Source organism: Petromyzon marinus, chromosome 33 (assembly GCF_048934315.1).
Source record: "Petromyzon marinus isolate PM22_M1 ecotype Great Lakes invasive population chromosome 33, UKy_Petmar_22M1.pri1.0, whole genome shotgun sequence".
NCBI lineage: Eukaryota > Metazoa > Chordata > Hyperoartia > Petromyzontiformes > Petromyzontidae > Petromyzon > Petromyzon marinus.
In genome coordinates, this window is record NC_133699.1 from 6,553,038 (window position 1) to 6,577,193 (window position 24,156).

The 24,156-nt window shown below is 45.9% G+C and overlaps 1 protein-coding gene across 1 annotated transcript in view; it reads left to right on the forward strand.

The window, feature by feature from the left end:
* The first annotated feature begins 207 nt into the window (after positions 1 to 207).
* The window catches only part of LOC142929670 (exosome complex exonuclease RRP44-like), a 42,964-nt gene continuing 19,015 nt past the window's right edge, over positions 208 to 24,156 (forward strand). Inside the window, exon 1 of the mRNA XM_076071375.1 lies at positions 208 to 235. Within this exon, the coding sequence (XP_075927490.1) occupies positions 208 to 235 (28 nt within the window). The remainder of the gene's footprint in view (positions 236 to 24,156) is intronic.

Genomic DNA, 24,156 nt, shown 5'->3' on the forward strand with positions numbered 1-24,156 from the left:
CTGAATCGTATATTTACAAGCATGTACACATGAGTTATACGCGTTTATATATAAAATTAAACCGATTTATTTTCCATGCATCTTCTGTTATTTTGGTTACTTTAAGTTACGTTTTCCACTGCTGGATGAACATCTCGCCACGTGATGTTGGATGTCAGGTTTAGTTTGACCATACTTCACCATGCTGGTCACTGTTGGATGATAATAATGTCCACTTGCAATGCACCACTGCGCAGTATTCACTTGCCTTCGAATCGAGTCCTGCACCGCCGTTTCACATGCAAATTTGATTCTCAATCCCTGGGCCACCTTGCTCCTGATTAGCATGCGATTTGCCACATTTCGATCTCGGAGGTGATTAAATGCGCCGGCTTCCAGGCTTGTTGAGCCGCTCGGAGCCCAATTAACGAAAATTGTTGCCAAAGCAAAAGCGTGAGCTCGAATGTTTGTCCGTGTTCTTTTCAAACCACCAGTCGAACGCCGGCCTCTGCCCACTCCGACCATGCGGAGGCCCTGGCCGTCGGGGAGGCCCTCATGGTGCCTCACGGCAAACGTGGGGCCCGGGTGGGCGCGTCGACGGTTGATCGCGTACAGGCGGTGCAACTCCCACAAATGAAACATCACACCTTGCTGATCTCGTGTCCAGGAGCATAAACGATCATCACGCAAACTCCGGTCATCCTCGCAGCAGCAGCTCTTGGCCATCGAACAAAGACGATCACCGCTTCCTTCCGATATTAGAAGCCACGAGCTATGAACGACTCGGAGGTTCGAGCAACCACAGCCGAGTGGGAAGGCAGCAGCAGCCCAGGCGGTGAGCCAGCTCCAAAATCCCCCAAGCACTGAAGTTCTCGATTTAGTACATTGAAAAACACGACGGTAAGTGAAACAACGTAAATCGAAACCAATTTTGCCATTCACTTGAGGGGCCGTCCATGAATGACGTCACGCAATTTTTGACCTCTCGTCACTCGGCGTCGCAAAAAGTCAGACCCCCCCCTCAAATATGACGTCACACAGGTCTGCCCCCCCCCCAAAACCATATTTCCATTTTGAAAATAAAACATGCTTCAACTATTGTCATTGTAGTGCGTGGCGCTGCACTAATGTTGTAGGAGTGTTATAACAATTAGTGTTATAACAATTCTATACTTAAAGTTGCGCATTTTGATGTGACGTCACATTTCTCAAACCCCCCCCCTCCCCCTCGTCACACATCGTCACAAATGTCTGACCCCCCCCCCCCCCCAAGGTGCATGACCGCGTTACCGTGTTCATTCTGTGAAGGGATGAGGAAAAGGAAGAGGGAAAAGCATCCAGCGTCGCCGCACGCAGGCAAGGTGTTTATCACACAGTGGTCAAAATATAAAAATACATATATGTAGTGGGTTCCACGGAGACTGGAGACGTCTTTAGAGGCAACGCAGTTTATTGGTAACTATGAACAGAACTCCCCTTAACTCCCACTATCTAGGGAGGTACAGCCTCCGGGCTAGCGTGCCCTCGCACTGATCAAACCTGGCTCTCAGCCCTCTGGCTATCTGTGCCCTAGGGGAGGCTAACTGACCCGACCCAGCCAAGGTACGGGTCCTGACCACTGGTCCGCGCTCGGCCCCGACCCTTATAAGGATGTCGGGTCCTAGGGTCCTAGCTAGGCTGGTCTTCTGTTCTTCCTCTTCGGAACACTGCCCCGAGCTGTCCCAGAGGTGCCCCTTTAATACACCTCTCGGGGGCTCTCCGCCCCCGGTACCCCCCCCTCTCTAGAACCTTCCAGGGGGCTCTGGAAGAACCCCCCAACCCCTCACCTGGGGCCTGCCTCTCTCTGTCCTTCCCCAGCTCAGGGTGGCACCCCCTATGGGCTTGTGCCCGCAAATGCAGGTAAGTATACCGACGGTATAGGATGTGCATTTATTACGCTACATCTATGCGAGAGAGGTTGTGGACAAGAGTCTGCTCTGCGGGAAGCAAGCATTGCCATACGAATGAGATGAGCTCGCGTTCGATGCGGGCAGTCTTGAGGACGACCGTCGACAGGCACGCGTGGAGGCACGCCGTGGTCACAGCGCAGCGCCGACTCGTGTAGGTGGTGATGGCTCAGTTGTAGAGAGGAATGCCGGAGCTTCGAGCAGATGTAGCCGAATGTAGGATAGAGCATCTTGAGGAGCGTTGCCCTCGACCCCCTCCGGGAGGCCGTATGGTTTACTTGGCACTCCCATCCCTTAGAGTCCAGTCTGATGTAAGCCTCCTCAGGTTCCAGCAGCCTGGCTTCGTAGGTCTTCATTGCACCGCTCTGCTCGTCTAGCATAGTCTGAAGGGTCATATGTGGCTGCCTCCTGAATCTTCACCCTCCTGCAAACCTTACTCGACATCTCGTTGAGGACCCGAAGAAGGGCAGTATTCTCTTTGTTTTGTTTTTTACAAAAGGGCTTGTAAGAGCTCTCGTTCCTCCCACCGGGATCTCTGGTGTCAACTTGAACGGGGGGGGGGGGGGGGAGACAAAGCTATGGCTTTTTTCCCAGGGGATCTGTCTTCCATGGAGCACAAAGATACAGGCGGAAGGTCCCTTTGGCCTAGCCATGAGGTCAGGCTCGAGTTGCTTACTGAGGACCCTACACCTAAGGAGGCTGTGGATCGCCCTAGGAAGCTCCAAAGTAGAAAACCAGCTTTCCAAGGCCCCCTATAAAGTGCCTGAGGCCAGGTAGAAAAATAAGAAAACTATCAAACAGGAAAGCGAGTGGTTATGTTGGGTCGAAAAAGGTAATGTTCTAATGTAGGGGTTGGAGCGGTCATTGCTGCTTACTCGGCCATGACGTCACTGCAACTCGTTTGATTTACACTTTTAAAATACAAAAATCACGACGTGTACTGAACATATTATTCCGAATCGGTTTTACCACCACTACCACCATGACACAGTGGCAAGGCTGGCACATCGCAATGCAGCTGCTAGGCTGAATCATATGAATAAATATAATAAAATCTATAAATATCCTTTATGTACCCAGGAGAGCCACATTGAGTCTCGAGACTCATTATTAGCTCCGTGCTGCATTAAGATGTTTGGACAATTTCAAGCATCAGGGTTCGGCACGTAGGAGGAAACCGGAGAAACGTGCAGATGTTGTGAAGCTGGCTTGGTAGTAGAAGTCAGTCCAGAACATTTGGCCCCACACCTATCACTGTAACGAATCAGTGTTCTACGGTGGCATTCTAAGCGAGGACTGATTGTATTAAAATCTACTTTGATCTACTAATCGTAATGTATCAATAATGTTAACGTGTAACATGCCCCACGGTTTTTCTTAATCTGGAAGGAGAGAACAACGGATGATCTGTGTGCTGATGATGTTGGTGATGATCTCGTAATGGCTGTTCACTTCGAGGAGTGGGAGAGTCTGATGGTGAACCTGGATCGTGCCAATAAGAGGTAGGGCCTTACCATTCGCCCTACCAAATAAATCAAAGCAGTACCTGCCTTGATATTTTGTATGTCTTCAAGGACTCCACCCCCTCAACTCCGCATGATAGGTAGTTGTGGAAAGAGTGGAGGTATTCCCATATCTGGGCAGTTGTTCATGACCAGCTCCAATTTCAGAGCGAAGGTCTTACTCTGAATTCGTTCAATGGCATATCCTTTTTTCAGCTGCATAGCGCTGTATAAAAGTTACATGGCCTATCACTTCATAAAAAGCTCTGGTTCTTTTCTGCCAAACTTGTCCTCTCCCTCCCAGCTATAACCTCCCGAAAGCAACATGTGACCTTTGTTTTGGCGTGACAAACACCAGTGAAAGCAAAACACCGAAAGTGAAATGACTACACGTAATGCAAGAATCTCAGTTGTATTGAATCTCAGTTGTATTTCTCAACGGGTATTGAATATGAAGTCCCAGGAGGGGGTGTCGATGCATCTCCCAACAGCATCCCTGGTGGTGCTGGGGAATGTTGGTGGGAAAAGCCATTAGGCTGATGTATTTAAACATCGTATTCTGATTTATGTGGAGACACAAAAAGCGAGTTATGCTTCTACAGTATTTGCTTGTGCAAAGCATGGACAATCATTGCCACAGAGAAAGAATCAGCTCGGTGGCTAGGAGATGTTAACTACCTCACCTGGTATGGAGGAGGCCGAGGGTTTGATCCCGACTCTGATGCCTTTATGAGGAATACCTTGGATATCGAGGTGGTTACATTTTTGGAAAGTGCAGCAAAAGCCAAAAGCGTGATATTCAATACTTAAGCTTGACCTAAATAATGAGCTTACATACACGGCAACCAAAAATAGACACATCACAATAGAAATGTGCTGTACTGAATGCCAAATTTACTACTATAATGAGCCAAGAATGTCTGTGTCCCGCGCGTGACGTCACTCCACGTCGAGCAGGCCCCCTCATTAATACTCATGAATAGACTAATCTCTCACAATACAAAGGCCACTGCCACAGCCATTGACATGCTAATCTCACAATACAAAGGCCACTGCCCCAGCCTCTGTGGTTGGACCATCTCTAGCTCCACCCACCTACCTTGATGCACTCATCTCAGGCCTATATAAGACCTTGTCTCAGCAACTTTCGGGTGACGTCACTCCACATCGGGGGGGGGGGGGGGGGGGCGAGGTGCCTCCTCCCCCCTCCTCAGCGTCAACTTAGAAACTCACTACAAAGGCAGAACCCTCACGTCATGCGATCTCCCTAACGCTATTGAGACATCGAAGTAAAAAGGACGTCATGATGAACAAGGGATTATAACCTTTAAATGAAATAGGTCTGTCACCGCGGCCTTACAAATTGCACACAAATGGATGCAATTAATATCATTTCGCGGTCTGATTTACTGCAATAGATTTACTGCAATACACCCATCCTTGGACGGGCAAAAGGCTAGTAAACAAATAATCCCCTCGCCCGCTCCCCACCACAATATCACACAATGATATAGTACTTCCTTGTACAGTATACCCGCTAAAGACCAAAACTAATCCCCATGATAGGTAAATTGATTTACATAGAGCTTGCCGGCGATAGGTCTAAACCACGAACTATGAACTCGTGATATTCAAGGGTCTCCCGTATTTGGAGTGTGCATGTTCTCCCCATGGTCACGTATCCTTTTCTCCAGGTCCTTCGGTTTTTTTCTCCACATCTAAAAACATGCGTTAAGATAATTACTGCTATAAATATTCACATAAGCCACTACGTTGAGCAATCATATGTGGCCAGGCTGCTTCTGGAAAAGAGCTATATATCTCGGTGGGCCTTACCTGGTCAAATAAAAATAGGTCGCTTACAGGAGCTGAATGGATTGCCACATCACAGGGACGCAAGGAATCGCAGCATGGAGAGGGCTTCATCCAGCAGTGGATTGATCCTGGTTTATGTTTTGCAAATAGTAAACGTAAGCGTGCACTTCCAAATGAAGGTGTTTAAAGTATCTGTTTATCTTCTTTGGTTCTTTCGGTAAAGTCACGTAGAATGAGAATAAAATAATAAAATAAAAATAAGACTATAAAATTCTCACGACGTTTCGGCCGCAACACAAGCGGCCTTCTTCAGGTGAAAGAACATAACTGTCGGGACGACAGTGCTTCAATGAGTGCTGCTGAGATTCGTGGCGTCTTTTAAGCTCGGTGATAGGTGTGAATGACCTAGAAAGCAGGAGAATTTAGCATTGAAATAGCTAGGGATTTGCTTGTGACAAAAATAGATGTGTTAAAGTCAAAGTTTACATATCAACAGAGGCATTTAGTATATGGACGCTAAAGGGCCTCCAACTACCCAACTATGATACAGTAAACCAATGTGGGAAAAAACTAAGTCTATATTACATCAGTATAATAATTGTACTTGATATATTCTTCAATAAGCTGAGCTATTAATCACAAAGCAACTGGGTATACACTACACTATATAAACAGGTCCCTGCAGGGTGGGCTGGTAGGAACATTGGAATTTTGTCTATTGCAGGTTGGTACACTCAGTTTACAACTTCGTTCCTTCCAGTATTAATACCATATAGTAAAACCAATGAAAACCAAAATATAAACTACCTCAATGTTTTGATTTAAAGCTTTCGTGACTGCAGTAATTCATATTCTTAGTTTTTTCGGTAAAGTCACGTTGAAGGGAAACAACAAAATAATAATATATATAAAACAAAAAATTCTCACGACGTTTCGACCATAACTGAAACGGTCGTCTTCAGGTGTGTTGGTTTGCATAAATTTATTTTTAAACGGCGCATTTATTTATTTATAAAAACGTTAGCGCCACGCGCAACGATTTGGCAGTTTATTTAGGACTAGTCCATCTATATTCTGAAAAGAGGAGGGGGGAGACGAAATTTTTTATAATGTATGCTGTCTGAAAGCCACTGTAAGCGTGAACAATCAATTAAGACCTGAAATGGTTTATCAAATCTTTCCAATGATTGCTAAGATAGAATCCATCTTCTCGGTTGAAATTGTCTCTGTGCTTGTATATGTGGATAGCCTCATGAACGAATCTCTCATGGAAGCCAGATGGCTTACAAAGAACCTCTGTCTTGGAAAAGTCAATGGCATGTGAGCCTACTGAATTAGAACAATGATCTGCCACGGCCGAGGTGTTGGTCCTACCGTGTTTAAGGTCTGCTTTGTGTTCACGAATGCGGTCCGAGACATGGCGTTTGGTTTCTCCAATGTAACTACTACCACAGAGGCAACTTAGTTTGTAGACACCAGGGTATTGTATGTCCGGAATCACATCTTTTACAGACGGAACCAGATCACGGATTTTATGTAATGTGTTGAAACGGACCTGGATCTTGTGTTTATTCAAGATTTTGGAGATTTTTTTGTGATCCCCGCAATGTAGGGTAAAGTGATGGTTTTGAAAGGCTCCTCAAGAGGGTTCTTCTTCATGGTTTGAGTGATAGCTTTGCGGATTGTATAGTCGGAGTAACCATTAGCCCTAAGAGCTTGGTGTACGTGCTTGAGTTCACTGCTTATGTGTTCCTGGTCGGATATGCATTTATAAATAAATAAATGCGCCGTTTAAAAATAAATGTATGCAAACCAACACACCTGAAGACGACCGTTTGAGTTATGGTCGAAACGTCGTGAGAATTTTTTAGTGTTTGATATATTTTATTATTTTGTTGTTTCCCTTCAACGTGACTTTACCGAAAAAACTAAGAATACCTCAATGTTATCAATAAACTCTATATACTCTCCAATCAGCTGAGCCACCAACAATAAGTCGTTATATATCACAATGCCATATTGCAAAAAATGGCGGTTTTTCTTCCCATCAACGACCAGCACCACGGACAACGAACGAGCTTCGTTCAGACGGACGACTCAATCCATGCTCGGGAACGGAAGAGGGAGAGAGACAGCCATAATGCGTTGTTATACTCCATGTTATAAACCATACCATTAACCGTGGTGTGAGAGGTATTAAGAGGCAATATCAGCGAAAGAGCTGCGGTCTGACGGTAACCGTAAAATACAATTAATTAAGAACCATTGTAAAGATGTTTTAAACCATTTCGGAACTTCATTAGATTTATTGGCTGGTTGGGGAGGCTATATTAAGTTTTCGAGGTCTGAAACTCCAGGCCAAACATAAACTTCCGTTATCTCCGAAAAAGTAAGATGGATTGATGACCAAGCTGTGGAGGTCTGCCTAAATTCATGAGATGTCCATTGTTTCACAAGAGATAGCATGACTCGGATAAGAAATACACTATTAATTCTTATACACTGGTCCATGCATACAATTAGTATATTAGTGGACTACGTTAGAGAAGGAGAAGATCAAGGGAGTAGAGGAGAAGAGGAGGGCCGGGGTGCCCGGAGCCCAGAGAGTGCCCAGAGGGGCCAGAGAGCCAAGGGCAACCCTCATGTTTATGTTGGCTGGATAGCATGTGCTCCCGTGCATGTGAGATTGCTCTCAACAGAAGTCGTTCCTTGCACGAGAATGGCTGAAACGCTGAGTAACCACTCAGAGGTATAGTGGTTAAGCAGTGGAGACGATATAGTGGAAAAACAGTGGAGATTTCTGAAATATAGAAGACTTAAAGTGTGTTGCTAAAAAAATCTTGGAGGAAAGAGAGGATACATGTGTGCCTCTTGGAGAAGGAAAGGCATTGCTCAAAACTGTGCTGCAAGGTCACGTGCCATGAATCACATGAGTTTAGAAAAAACGTGACTGTAAACCAACAAGCTTGTGAATAATTATCATGGTGAAGACACCTCTATACGTTGGATACTGAAGGAAAACCATCGTGCTACGCATCGTCAAAGCACAACAACACCTGACATTTGAGAAGTACAATTTCATCGTTCTACACATCGTCAATACCCTACAACACCTGGAAAGTCACCAGCTGCATCAAGCATCTGACTGTTGTATCGTTCGAAAGACACTGTGTGTAACGACTTTACATCCACCGGCACAGCGGATTTCTAAACACCTGCCATGTCACCTTCTCAACACTAGCGTCAGAGACCGTCTGATACAGACTGAAAGCTGATTTCCTTTGTTGCACTGTTTGTCTTTTCATGAATGTCATATTGTGCACTGGGTTATGCCTTATTAACCTAAATTCTGAATTTAGCTATTCATGTATTTCTATTACAGTATCACATATTCTTTGGACCAAGTGTCAATTGCCTATTTGATGACTGGTACTCTGATTATTTTTTACAAATAAGGAACTTGTTTTATTTAAAATGTGTATGTGTGTGTGGTTGAACAGTGTAACAAATCCATACGTTACATGTGTAGTGTTGCAGCGCCGACCTGGGCAAGGCCTATGATACAATCAGTAGGCCAGGGCTCTGGATTGTTATTCGTGTTTTCAGAGTCCCTTACCATCTGCTCACAATGAGTAAGGACCTTCACGATGGTGGGCAGGCCCGGATAAAGTTGCGTGCCCGGGAGTCAGATCAATTGCCTGTTTACAGTGGGGTGCGACAGGGATCTACAGTGAGGGAAAAAAGTATTTGATCCCCTGCTGGTTTGTACGTTTGCCCACTGACAAATACATCATCAGTCTATAATTTTAATATTAGGTTTATTTGAACAGTGAGAGACAGAATAACAACAACAAAATCCAGTAAAACGCATGTCAAAGATGTTATAAATTGATTTGCATTTTAATGAGGGAAGTGAGTATTCGACCCCCTCTCAATCAGAAATATTTCTGGCTATCAGATGTATTTTATACAGGTAATGAGCTGAGATTAGGAGCACACTCTTAAAGGGAGTGCTCCTAATCTCAGCTTGTTACCTGTATAAAAAACACCTGTCCACAGAAGCAATCAATCAATCAGATTCCAAACTCTCCACCATGGCCAAGACCAAAGAGCTCTCCAAGGATGTCAGGGACAAGATTGTAGACCTACACAAGGCTGGAATGGGCTACAAGACCATTGCCAAGCAGCTTGGTGCGAAGGTGACAACAGTTGGTGTGATTATTCGCAAATGGAAGAAACACAAAAGAACTGTAAATCTCCCTCGGCCTGGGGCTCCATGCAAGATCTCACCTCGTGGAGTTGCAATGATCATGAGAACGGTGAGGAATCAGCCCAGAACTACACGGGAGGACCTTGTCAATGATCTCAAGGCAGCTGGGACCATAGTCACCAAGAAAACAATTGGCAACACACTACGCCGTGAAGGACTGAAATCCTGCAGCGCCCGCAAGGCCCCCCTGCTCAAGAAAACTCATATACATGCCCGTCTGAAGTTTGCCAATGAACATCTGAATGATTCAGAGGACAACTGGGTGAAAGTGTTGTGGTCAGATGAGACCAAAATGGAGCTCTTTGGCATCAACTCAACTCACCGTGTTTGGAGGAGGAGGAATGCTGCCTATGACCCTAAGAACACCATCGCCACCGTCAAACATGGAGGTGGAAACATTATGCTTTGGGGGTGTTTTTATGCCAAGGGGACAGGACAACTTCACCGCATCAAAGGGACGATGGACGGGGCCATGTATAGTCAAATCTTGGGTGATAACCTCCTTCCCTCAGCCAGGGCATTGAAAATGGGTCATGGATGGGTATTCCAGCATGACAATGACCCAAAACACACGGCCAAGGCAACAAAGTAGTGGCTCAAGAAGAAGCACATTAAGGTCCTGGAGTGCCCTAGCCAGTCTCCAGACCTTAATCCCATAGAAAATCTGTGGAGGGAGCTGAAGTTTCGAGTTGCCAAACGTCAGCCTCGAAACCTTAATGACTTGGAGATGATCTGCAAAGAGCAGTGGGACAAAATCCCTCCTGAGATGTGTACAAACCTGGTGGTCCAACTACAAGAAACGTCGAACCTCTGTGATTGCCAACAAGGCTTTTGCCACCAAGTACTAAGTCATGTTTTGCACACGGGTCAAATGCTTATTTCCCTGATTAAAATGCAAATCAATTTATAACATTTTTTACAATGGTTACTAAGCCAGAATCCATCTTCTCGGTTGAAATTGTCTCTGTGTTTGTATATGTGGATGGCCTCATGAACGAATCTCTCATGGTAGCCGGATGGCTTGCAGAGAACGTCCGTCTTGGAGAAGTCAATGTCATGTGAGCCCACTGAATTATAACAGTGATCTGCCATGGCTGAGGTGTTCGTCCTACCATGTTTCAAGTCTGCTTTATGTTCACGGATGCGGTCCGAGATATGTCGTTTGTTTTCTCCAATGTAACTGCTACCACAAAGGGAACTTAGTTTGTAGACGCCCGGGTACTGTATGTCTGGAACCACATCTTTTACAGACGGAACCAGATCACGGATTTTATGTACTGTGTTGAATCGGACCTGGATCTAGTGTTTATTCAGGATTTTGGAGATCTTTTTTGTGACCCCCGCAATGTAGGGTAAGGTGATGGTTTTGAATGGCTCCTCAAGAGCATTCTTCTTCATTGCTGGAGTGATGGCTTTGCGGATTGTGTAGTCGGAGTAACCATTAGCCTTGAGAGCTTGGTGTACGTGCTTGAGTTCACTGGCAATGTGTTCCTGGTCGGAAATGCATTGGGCACTATGGTATAGAGTCTTGATGAGGGAGTTCTTCTGGGATGGATGGTGGTGGGAATCCGGTTTTAAGTAAGCATCCGTATGGGTAGCTTTCCTGTAGACAGAGTGGCTCATTGAACCATCAGGTCTCCTTTTAATAAGGACATACACAAAGGGTAGCTTGCCATCTTTATCGACTTCCATGGTAAATCTGATGGCTGGGTGTATGGAATTGATGTGGTCGAGGAATTGGTCTAGAGCAGGCCGGCCATGTGGCCAGATGATAAAAGTGTCATCCACGTACCTCTTCCATAACGTCGGGCGTAGAGTGGCAGTCTGGATGGCATCAGTTTCAAATTTCTCCATGAAAACGTTGGCCCCCGTGGTGCCTCACCACAAACGTGGGGCCCGGTCAGCCGCGTCGACTGTCGTGATCGCGTACAGGTGGTGAAACTGCCACACATGAACCATGATACCTTGCTGATCTCGTGTCAAGGAGAATAAACCAGCAGCCCGTCGCTAGCAATGGGAATGATCGGTAAGGGAACACATTGGGCTCTACAGAGGCACTCCACTATTATACACCACTACTATACAGTAAACATTGGGCTCTATGGAGGCCTGTCGTTAAGGGATTACTCGTTAACATGGGGTGGTCGTTAAGAGGGGTTCTATTGTATATAACAAGTTTAAATATTTAATAAGTTAATAGAGAGTACTCAACTGAGATGGCGGAGGAGTTTGCTAAACTCACAATACAAAGACCACTGTCCCAGCCTCTGTGGTTGGACCATCTCTAGCTCCACCAACCTACCTTGATGCACCTATCTCAGGCCTATATAAGACCTTGTCTCAGCAACTTTCTCTCTCACCTGACCTGAAGACGATTGCTTGTGTTGCGATCGAAACGTCGTGATATTTTTATTATTTTTTATCTACGTGGCTTTACCAAAGGACCCATAGAATATAATCATAAACAGGTTACGTCCTCTACATGGACCCCCCCCCCCTCATTATTAATCATGAACAGGTGACGTCCTCCAAATGGACACCCCCCTCCATTGATAATAATTAGCGGGTGACATCACTCCACATGGGGGGGGGGCGAGGTGCCTCCTCTCCCCTCCTAAGCGTCAACTTATAAACTCACTACAAAGGCAGAACCCTCACGTAACGCGATCTCCATAACGCTATTGAGACATCTAAGTAAAAACAACGTCATGATGAACAAGGGATTATAACCTTTAAATGAAATAGGTCTGTCACCGCGGGCTTACAAATTGCACACAAATGGATGCAATGAATATCACTTCGCGGTCTGCTTTGCGCTTGCAAGTTTCAGATTTACTGCAATACACCCATGCTTGGACGGGCAAAAGGCTAGTAAACAAATAATCCCCTCGCCTGCTCCCCACCACGATATCACACGATGATATAGTACTTCCTTGTACAGTATACCCAATAAAGACCAAATCTAATCCCCATGATAGGTAAATTGATATACATAGAGCTTGCCGGCGATAGGTCTAAACCACGAACTATGAACTCGTGATATTCAAGGGTCTCCCGTATTTGGAGTTTGCATGTTCTCCCCATGGTCACGTTGGGATAATGACTGCTATGAATTTTCACATAAGCCACCTCGTTGAGCAATCATATGTGGCCAGGCTGCTTCTGGAAAAGAGCTATGTATCTCAGTGGGCCTTACCTGATCAAATAAAAATAGGTTGCTTACAGGAGTTGAATGGATTGCCACATCACAGGGATGTGAGGAATCGCAGCATGGAGAGGGCTTTATCCAGCAGTGGATTGAGTGTTCTTGTTGAAACGTGTGTATTTAATATTTCTCTGATGTTCTTTTAGTCTCGTGCTGATCATTTGTCCTGTTTGCCCAACATAACATTTGCCACAAGTGCAGTTAATCCTGTACAAACCTTCTGTTGATAGCTTAGGTAATACATATTTTATACCAGAAGTCGAGTTCAAGAAACATAAGTACGTTTTTATTTCAACTAAAATGTATATATACATATATAAATATACATGTCCATACAACCACGTCTCAATGTCTATGTCTGGGAGAACACGCTAGTTTCTCCCTCTGTGGAGTCTCCACCACTTTTCTTTCTTCTTGTTTCCCAGCTCCTCGTCTTGGTGCTCCTTCCCTCTGTCTCCTCCTCGTTCATTTTCCTCTTCATCTTTCTCCAGCTGCCGTGTGCAGCACATGAAGCTCCAAATTGCCCAACGCCAGAAACTGTTCTTTCTCTCTCCCTTAGAAGATGGGATGTGCTTAATCTCTTTCTTCTCTTCCTGAACACTCTCTGCCCTCCAAGGTTGCTCACATCTTCCTTCCTCTTTCACCACTTCCTGCTTTGTATCGTCTTCAATCGTGTCGACCTCCTTCAGCTCTACCTCATTTGCCTCTAACTCAATAGCTCCTACTTCTTTTGCGTCTACCTCTATTGCCTCTACATCATTCGCCTCTACCAAAATCGCCTCACTCTCCTCCACCTCAATATCCCCTACCTTCACTTCTACCTCAATCACCTCTACGTCATTCGCCTCTAACTCATTCGGCTCTACCTCCATAACCACCTCCTGCTTGGCCTCTCCCTCAATCTCCTCTACCTCTTTTGCCACTTCCTGGATGGCATCTACTTCATATGCCTCAACCTCATTTGCCCCTTCCTGCTTTATTTCCTCCACCACGTTCTCAACTTTTGATGCCATTTCCTGTTTGGCCTTTAGCTCATTCTTGTCTACCTCATTGATCAAGACCTGCATGGCCTTTTCTTCGATCGTGTCGACCTGAATTGCCTCGACCTGTTTCACCAATTCCTGCTTTGTATGTCTCGCAATCCCTTCTACGACATTGGCCACAACCTCTTTCACCACTTCCTGCTTGGCCACTGCATCTACCTCAATCACCGCTACCTCTACCTCACTCGCCACTTCCTTCTTGGGCTCTACATCATTCCCCTCTCCCTCAATCTCGTTTTCCTTCATCTCTTCTACTTCGCGAAATTTCATCTCAGTCCTTCGTAGCTTCCTATTCCTACGTTTCCTCTGAACACCATCCTCTCCTTCTTTCTTTGTCTCCACAACATCATCAACTTTCTTAGCCACTTCCTGTTTGGCTATTCCCTCATTCCCATCTACCTCACTTGCCTCTACCTCTTTCCCTAAGTCCTCCTTGGCATCTCTCTCAATCCCTTCTACGACATTGGCCACTACCTCTTTCACAAATTCCTGTGTGGCCACTGCATCTACCTCAATCACCGCTACCTCTACCTCATTTGCCTCTACCTCACTCGCCACTTCCTTCTTGGGTTCTCCATCATTCCCCTCTCTCTCAATCTCGTTTTCCTTCATCTCTTCTACTTCCCGAACTTTCATCTCAATCCTTCGTAGCTTCCTATTCCTACGTTTCCTCTGAACACAATCCTCTCCCTCTTTCTTTGTCTCCACAATATTCTCAACTTTCTCCGCCACTTCCTGTTTGGCCATTCCCTCATTCCGATCGACCTCATTTGGCTCTACCTCTTCTGCTAATACCTGTTTTGCATCTCTCTCAATCCCCTCTATGACATTGGCTGCTACATCTTTCACCACTTCCTGCTTGGCCACTGCTTCTACCTCAATCACCGCTACCTCTGCCTCATTCGCTAATTCCTGCTTGTCATCTCCTTCTAATACCTCTACCTTATTCAACTCTACCTCATTCATCACATCCTCCAAAGCCACTGCCTCAATCATCTCTACCTCAATCGTCCCAACCTCCACCACTTCCTGCATGGGCTCTCCCTCACTCCCCTCTCTCTCAGCCACCTCTTCTTTCACTGTCTCCAGAACTTTCTTCTTGTTCTTGTGTTTATTCCTATTCCTACGTTTCCTCTGAACACCATCCTCTCCCTCTTTCTTTGTCTCCACAACATTATCAACTTTCTTAGCCACTTCCTGTTTGGTTATTCCCTTATTCCCATTTACCTCACTTGACTCTACCTCTTTCCCTAAGTTCTCCTTGGCATCTCTCTCAATCACTTCTACGACATTGGCCACTACCTCTTTCACAAATTCCTGTGTAGCCACTGCATCTACCTCAATCACCGCTACCTCTACCTCACTCGCCACTTCCTTCTTGGGCTCTCCATCATTCCCCTCTCCCTCAATCTCGTTTTCCTTCATCTCTTCTACTTCCCGCACTTTCATATCAGTCCTTCGTAGCTTCCTATTCCTACGTTTCCTCTGAAGACCATCCTCTCCCTCTTTCTTTGTCTCCACAACATTATCAACTTTCTTAGCCACTTCCTGTTTGGCCATTCCCTCATTCCGATCGACCTCATTTGGCTCTACCTCTTCTGCTAATACCTGTTTTGCATCTCTCTCAATCCCCTCTATGACATTGGCTGATATATCTTTCACCACTTCCTGCTTGGCCACTGCTTCCACCTCAATCACCGCTACCTCTGCCTCATTCGCTAATTCCCGCTTGCCATCTCCTTCTAACACCTCTACCTTATTCAACTCTACCTCATTCATCACATCCTCCAAAGCCACTGCCTCAATCATCTCTACCTCAATCGTCCCAACCTCCACCACTTCCTGCATGGGCTCTCCCTCGCTCCCCTCTCTCTCAGCCACCTCTTCTTTCACTGTCTCCAGAACTTTCTTCTTGTTCTTGTGTTTATTCCTATTCCTACGTTTCCTCTGAACACCATCCTCTCCCTCTTTCTTTGTCTCCACAACATTATCAACTTTCTTAGCCACTTCCTGTTTGGCTATTCCCTTATTCCCATTTACCTCACTTGACTCTACCTCTTTCCCTAAGTTCTCCTTGGCATCTCTCTCAATCACTTCTACGACATTGGCCACTACCTCTTTCACAAATTCCTGTGTAGCCACTGCATCTACCTCAATCACCGCTACCTCTACCTCACTCGCCACTTCCTTCTTGGGCTCTCCATCATTCCCCTCTCCGTCAATCTCGTTTTCCTTCATCTCTTCTACTTCCCGCACTTTCGTCTCAGTCCTTCGTAGCTTCCTATTCCTACGTTTCCTCTGAACACCATCCTCTCCCTCTTTCTTTGTCTCCACAACATTATCAACTTTCTTAGCCACTTCCTGTTTGGCTATTCCCTCATTCCCATCTACCTCATTTGCTTCTACCTCTTTCCCTAAGTCCTCCTTGGCATCTCTCTCAATCCCTTCTATGACATTGGCCACTACCTCTTTCACAAATGCCTGTGTGGCTACTGCATCTACCTCAATCACCGCTACCTCTACCTCATTCGCCTCTACCTCACTCGCCACTTCCTTCTTGAGCTCTACATCATTCCGCTCTCTCTCAATCTCGTTTACCTTCATCTCTCCTACTTCCCGAACTTTCATCTCAATCCTTCGTAGCTTCCTATTCCTATGTTTCCTCTGAACACAATCCTCTCCCTCTTTCTTTGTTTCCAAAACATTCTCAACTTTCTCCGCCACTTCCTGTTTGGCCATTCCCTCATTCCCATCGACCTCATTTGGCTCTACCTCTTCTGCTAATACCTGTTTTGCATCTCTCTCAATCCCCTCTATGACATTGGCCGCTATATCTTTCACCACTTCCTGCTTGGCCACTGCTTCTACCTCATTCACCGCTACCTCTGCCTCATTCGCTAATTCCCGCTTGCCATCTCCTTCTAACACCTCTACCTTATTCAACTCTACCTCATTCATCACATCCTCCAAAGCCACTGCCTCAATTATCTCTACCTCAATTGTCCCAACCTCCACCACTTCCTGCATTGGCTCTCCCTCACTCCCCTCTCTCTCAGCCACCTCTTCTTTCACTGTCTCCAGAACTTTCTTCTTGTTCTTGTGTTTCTTCCTATTCCTACGTTTCCTCTGAACACCATCCTCTCCCTCTTTCTTTGTCTCCACAACATTATCAACTTTCTTAGCCACTTCCTGTTTGGCTATTCCCTCATTCCCATTTACCTCACTTTCCTCTACCTCTTTCCCTAAGTTCTCCTTGGCATCTCTCTCAATCCTTTCTATGACATTGGCCACTACCTCTTTCACAAATTCCTGTGTGGCCACTGCATCTACCTCAATCACCACTACCTCTACCTCACTCGCCACTTCCTTCTTGGGCTCTCCATCATTCCCCTCTCCCTCAATCTCGTTTTCCTTCATCTCTTCTACTTCCCGCACTTTCATATCAGTCCTTCGTAGCTTCCTATTCCTATGTTTCCTCTGAAGACCATCCTCTCCCTCTTTCTTTGTCTCCACAACATTATCAACTTTCTTAGCCACTTCCTGTTTGGCCATTCCCTCATTCCGATCGACCGCATTTGGCTCTACCTCTTCTGCTAATACCTGTTTTGCATCTCTCTCAATCCCCTCTATGACATTGGCCGCTATATATTTCACCACTTCCTGCTTGGCCACTGCTTCTACCTCAATCACCGCTACCTCTGCCTCCTTCGCTAATTCCCGCTTGCCATCTCCTTCTAACACCTCTACCTTATTCAACTCTACCTCATTCATCACATCCTCCAAAGCCACTGCCTCAATCATCTCTACCTCAATCGTCCCAACCTCCACCACTTCCTGCATGGGCTCTCCCTCACTCCCCTCTCTCTCAGCCACCTCTTCTTTCACTGTCTCCTCCAGAACTTTCTTCTTGTTCTTATGTTTCTTCCTACTCCCACGTTTTTTCTTCATACCATTTCTCTCCCCCACTTTCTCCATCTCTTCGATCTCGTTCTCAACCTTGTTGCTATTCTGCATTGTCTGCTTCACATCCTCATTATTGGTGCTGACTTCTGCCTGCTGCTGCTCTTCTGCCTTTTGCTGCTGCTGCTGCTGGTGGTGGATGATGAAGCTCTTCAGCTCGGTGCTGTTCTGGAATTGCAGCAGCTCCCGCTGATATTTGGCCTGCTGCTGTGCACAATGATCCAGCAGGATCATCTCAAGCTCCAGAATCTGGCGCTTAGCTTCTAGTCTTGTGTCAACGAGGAACCTCTTTCGCTGCCCCTTCGAGCGACGGTCTGGGGAGTCACATGGGGAGGAGAGAGCAGCACCACAATTGATTCGTTAATGGGTATTTGAGTATTTCCTGTATGATAATAGGTTTTTCCCGTTTTTACTGGCAACAAAACAGGTGTTAAGATGTTAAAACACCAAACTGAAACCTTTTACAAGGAATCATGTCTGCATTAACCATGATGCTTGTGGTCAGAATGCAAACAAAAAACATACTCTGATAATATATGCATTGTCCTTGAAACTGATTGGTCCACACCAGGGACAGCTTTCTTTTGAGCCTCGTCTCAAACGGTGTTAGACCAGAGGACGCCAAAAGGCGTATTTCCTGTATGTTATTTTGGTAAAGAAACTTGGCACCATTGACAGGAATCTAACTTAACTTGAGACCGATGTAACAATGATACCACTGTAGGGAGGTCTGGAGGTTGACTCATGTGCCGGAGACACCTCCTCCTCCAAATAACTTCATTAGGATTATGGGCTGGTTGTGGAGGCCATATTAAGTTTGCGAGGTCTGGAAACTCCAGGCCAAACATAGAAAAACTTCCGTTATCTCAGAAAAAGTAAGATGGATTTATGGGCAAGCTGTGGAGGTCTGGCTAAATTTAAAAGATGTCCATTGTTTCACAAGAGAGAACATGAATTGGATAAGAAATACACTATTAATTCTTATACACTGGTCCATTCATACAATTAGTATATTAGTGGGCTACGTTAGAAAAGATAAAGGGAGGAGAAGAGGAGGGTGCCCAAAGGGGCCAGAGAGCCAGGGGCAACCCTAATGTTTATGTTGGCTGGATAGCATGTGCTCCCGTGCATGTGAGGTTGCTCTCAACAGAAGTCATTCCTTGCACGAGAATGGCTGAAACGCTGAGTAACCACTCAGAGGTATAGTGGTTAAGCAGTGGAGACGGTATAGTGGTAAAACAGTGGAGATTTTAAAAGCAAAGTTTAAGATTTGCATTTGTCACTTTATATTGAGCCGATACATATGGCAAGTGAAATTAAGAAGACTTAAAGTGAGTTTTACAGAAAGAGAGGATACATGTGTGTCTCTTGGAGAAGGAAAGGCATTGCTCAAAACTGTGCTGCAAGGTCACGTGCCATGAATCACATGAGTTTAGAAAAAACGTGACTGTAAACCAACAAGCCTGTGAATAATTATCATGGTGAAGACACCTCTATACGTTGGATACTGAAGGAAATCCATCGTGCTACACATCGTCAAAGCCCGACAACACCTGACATTCGAGAAAGAAGTACAATTGCATCGTTCTACACATCGTCAATACCCCACCACATCTGGAAAGTCACCAGCTGCATCAAGCACCTGACAGTTGTATTGTTCGAAAGACACTGTGTGTAACGACTTTACATCTGCCGGCACTGCGGGTTTCTAAACGCCTGCCATGTCACATTCTCAACACTAGCGTCTGAGACCGTCTGATACAGACTGAAAGCTTATTTCCTTTGTTGCACTGTTTGTCTTTTCATGAATGTCATATTGTGCACTGGGTTATGCCTTATTAACCTAAATTCTGAATTTAGCTATTCATGTATTTCTATTACAGTATCACATATTCTTTGGACCAAGTGTCAATTGCCTATTTGATGACTGGTACTGATTCTTTTTTTTACAAATCAGGGACTTGTTTTAATTAAAATGTGTCTGTGTGTGTGGTTGAACGGTGTAACAAATCCATGCGTTACATGTGTAGTGTTGCAGCGCCGACCTGGTCAAGGCCTATGATACAATCAGTAGGCCAGGGCTCTGGATTGTTACTCGTATTTCCGGAGTCCCTAACCCTCTGCTCACAATCATTAAGGACCTTCACGATGGTGGGCAGGCCCGGATAAAGTTGCGTGCCCAGGAGTCAGAGCAATTTCCTGTTTACAGTGGGGTGCGACAGGGATCTACTCTGGCTGACACATTATTTAGCATCATCTTCGACCACATAGTTCGAGAAGTTTTTTTTTTTATGGCTGTACCGGTGGATTTTTTAATATTTGCTACAGATACAATGGGAGGCTGATTGATGCCTGGGTGAGGTCAAGGGATGGCTCCCTACTGGTCAACCATGTTATGTACACTGATCATTTGGAAGTTGATGCTCACACTGAAAAATAGTTGGAGGTTCTGCTGCTAAGCCTGGAGCGTGTGACAAAGAGGTGGTGCCTTACCATCAGCCCCACCAAAACTAAGCACCCGCCTGAGTATTTTGTGTAATTTAATACTCCGCCCCCTCAACTACTCTTGAGTGATGGGGTAATTGTAGAGAGAAGTTTACGTACCTGGATAGTGTGCTTATGCAAAAATTCTGGTTTGGCAGCAGAGGTCTCACTCCGAATCGGTAAAGTGGCAAATTTTCATCAGCTTCGTAACACTTTGGGGTATCTACCTGGTCTGTCACTCGACACAAAACGCTGGGTCTTCTTGGCCAATGATAGAATAAATGAAAAATCTGAACCAGCTTTACACTTTCAGACTGGCCTGCCTACGATCCACCCTGGGTTTAACTAGGCTGGAATGTGTGAACAGCTCACAGTGAGCTCCACTGGTGGGCAGGGCTGCATTGCCTGGGTCATGTAGCCTGCTTGCTCAGCCACCGCATCCCCAAGCAGCCTCTGTTTTTCCAGATAGAGGGGGCTAAATGGGCGTGGCACGGCCTGGAGAAGAGATGGACTGATGCAGTACAGGAGGATACGGAACTAAGTGGACTTGCCAAAGACTGGTACCACTGGTGTCAAGATCTGCCTCTATGGAGGAAGCTCGTGAAGGATGCTTATGGGAAGTTGGTGGCAGTTCCCCTCAAGCAAAAAAGGAGGGTGAGAGGAGCGACGCTCACAACAACAGACGGTGCACTGGATGACTAAAACGCAGCAAGTTGGCACAGTAGGATGCAAAGGTTGTGCGTCTGCCAGTCATCTCAGTCAGTCAACCCATCGCACTGGGGTCTGTCCCCTGATCTCCTGTCGGCAAGCCTTCGACACTTCAAGTGGCCTCGGAGTGCACCAGGCCTGGCACAAGCGCCATGGTGACGTCTCCGTCACTTAGTGGCGAATGAGGGCTGTTGTTGTTATCTGAGTCGGTTAGGGGCCTCCCCTAGGTCCACTCAGCCTCAAATAAGTATCTGATACGGTGTGTAAACATCGCCACTTGGGAGACAAAGACGGACAAGTGTGGTGCTGGCAACCCACCCCTCGTGTGCGGTGCCGGCCGTCATAGGTGCTCACTAACAGCACTTGCTCCTACAGTGTTTCAAGGCTATACACAAGATTTCTGTCTTTGTTTGTGTCTATGTGCAGTGTCTGTATGAGTGGTTGGGAGCAGTTGTGTCTGTGGGGATCGACCTGAGTTCGATTCCCATTCACAACCATCAGTGACTAATAAATAAAACCGGTCGTGTGCGTCCCCTACATCTACTCAAACTTAAAATAGTACCTCGTGCAACGTATAAACATCAAATGTGGGGAGACAAAGGCATCCGGATGCGGTGCTGACCACCCACCCCATCATAGGTGCTAACTCGCTAACAGCACTTGACTCAATAGTCTGTTAAGGCTATACGGGGATCTGTCTTTGTATACAGGTGCATGTGTCTGTGTGTATGTCTGTGTGTGGAATTACAGTACTCACTTCCCGTCGGCTTGCTCATCTCTCCACCCTGCAACAAAATCACAGCAGCGCACGTGAGACTCTAATCATATCACAGCTTACAACCACCACCACCATCATCATTACCGTCCTCATCATTAAACATTTCGAACAGACACACATTCACATATAGATGTTCTCTCAGATTAATGTTATCCTGATACAGCGCGCGTGTGGATGTACTCACGGAAGACATCGCCTTGAAGGCAGAACGAGAAGTCACGGATGGTCACGTTTTGTCAATAGATTTCGTTAACTGTGTTAATGAAGTGTTCAACCTCACGGATGTTTGTCAATGAGGTTTACCAAGTAATTTAACCACGTTATCGATGTTCACTGACGACTTTGTCGAAGTGTGCTCCCGAATGCGATCTTTAAGCACACAGAGCGCGCGTCCACCTCCGTCTGTAACGATCGACCGTTGCTAGGGAAGTGACGTCACTTGTTAAGGTAACGAACCCCGGAAACCACGTGGTCCACTGTATCCTCCAGGCCTGATTAGTTACACGACTGTCAAATTTTTACTTTAAACTTTCGTAACTTGCAGGAATTCATAATTTTTGGTTCTTTCGGTAAAGTCACGTAGATAGAAAATAACATTTTAAGTTAAGGCAAAAAACCCACGAGGTTTCGGTGGCAACACAAGCGGTCTTCATCACGTGTTGCGATCGAAACGTCGTGGGTTTTTTTCTTTTATTTTAATTTATTTTTATTTTATTGTTATTATTTTCTATCTACGTGACTTTACCTGAAAGAACCAAGAATATAGTAAGGATTGTACCCTGGTCGCCACGGATGAAGAGGCCGAGCGGGCTCGGTTCAACTGTTGCCAGGTACCTCCACCACTCAGCTCGCAGCACGCACACACACAGTGTCCACTATGTAAAAAACAGGCTAAACTAAACCTTTCTAGAAGTTACTAAAATAATGCTATAAAAACAATGCAACAGTGATCATAAGAAATGTGATTGAAAGTTAACAATAGCGACATATATAACATATATTACTAAACCTAGCATCCTTCGCTAGCTGTTTGAGTCAATCCATAATAGCAGGAGTAACAATTATGTATGTTGATTAACTGCGAATAACCCAATCAATAACAGATATCCATTGTAATTTACATCAATACATTACCCCCCCCCCCGTCTTCGTATCGGATCTGCTTACAAGCGACGACGTCACATTTATCCCCCGTCTACGTCTATTAAAGACCGAAACAGGGGAAGGATTTCACCACAACTCTGGCTGTCACCTGACGAGGCGGGTTGTTGTTGTAGTTACAGGCGAAACGTCACGGTACTTGAATTGTAAATGTTTTGGGTTTACTCTCCAACACACCGATGTGCTGAAATAGTCACTAATTGGCATGTTTTGTTTACGTGACAAACTTGACTAAGATTTACGCGATCTAACCCAAACAAACAAAAACACCCTCTAATCAGTAAATATTTGTATTAATTCCACGAATGGACCTTGGCCTGGGACTGTGCGGATTGAGAAGTTATGGATGCAGCTTCTGTTTGTGCTGCCATCAGAATGACCAACAAATAAATAAATAATACGCACGGATTGGTGACTACAGTACTAGACCCCCAGTGCTTTTATATTTAAAAGTGTATGTGCTTTGTGGTTGCTTTATTGCGCGTGTTGTTCATACTGTGTAACACTTGTTTGAACGCAGGTGATGGGGTTGTCCATGTTGGGTGTCATTACAGGCAAAAACAAGCAGCAGTACGAAGACCAGGACGCCGTGGCCGACCATGAGGACGGAAATTGGCCTCGCCCGGTCACAACGTACGACAGCAGTACAGGTTTCCCTCCACACATGCACACACCTACGAGTTTCCCACTACAGAGACGAAGATCCCCCATATAGCCTTAACAGACTGTTGTGGCAAGTGCTGTTCGCAAGCACCAATGAAGGTCGGCATGGTATACCAGGGGGTAGGTGGCCAACACCACACCCGGCCGCCTTTGTCTCCCAAGTGGTGACGTATACACACACCGCTCCAGGTATTCATTTGAGATTGAATCGACCCAGGACCAGTTCAGATAAATAATCGTTATTGGTGTTGGCCATGAGCGGGACTCCAACTCGCATGTTTGCGGGGTTCGGAGCGTAGCGTACTATCACTGCGTCACTGCTACCCTCACATAACGCACACAGAAACAACACACAGGGACCCACACGCACGGACACACAGGGGCCTGCTCAACATTGAAATGTGCAGCCCTTGTGTGGCGGCCTGCATTGAATTGGGCGTTCATCTCGTCACCCATACAAAAGGTCTCGACAAAATCAATGGCAGTCCCCCTTGCCCTGCCTGGCACGCACATCGGGCCAGTCACCCCACGCACAGCGCACACAACGTGCGCGTCGCGTATGCCAAATCAAGAGTCGTCCCCGAGTGTCCGGCAAATTGGACCCACTATCCCGGGCCCCGCGCTTCGGGGGAGGCCCCACGT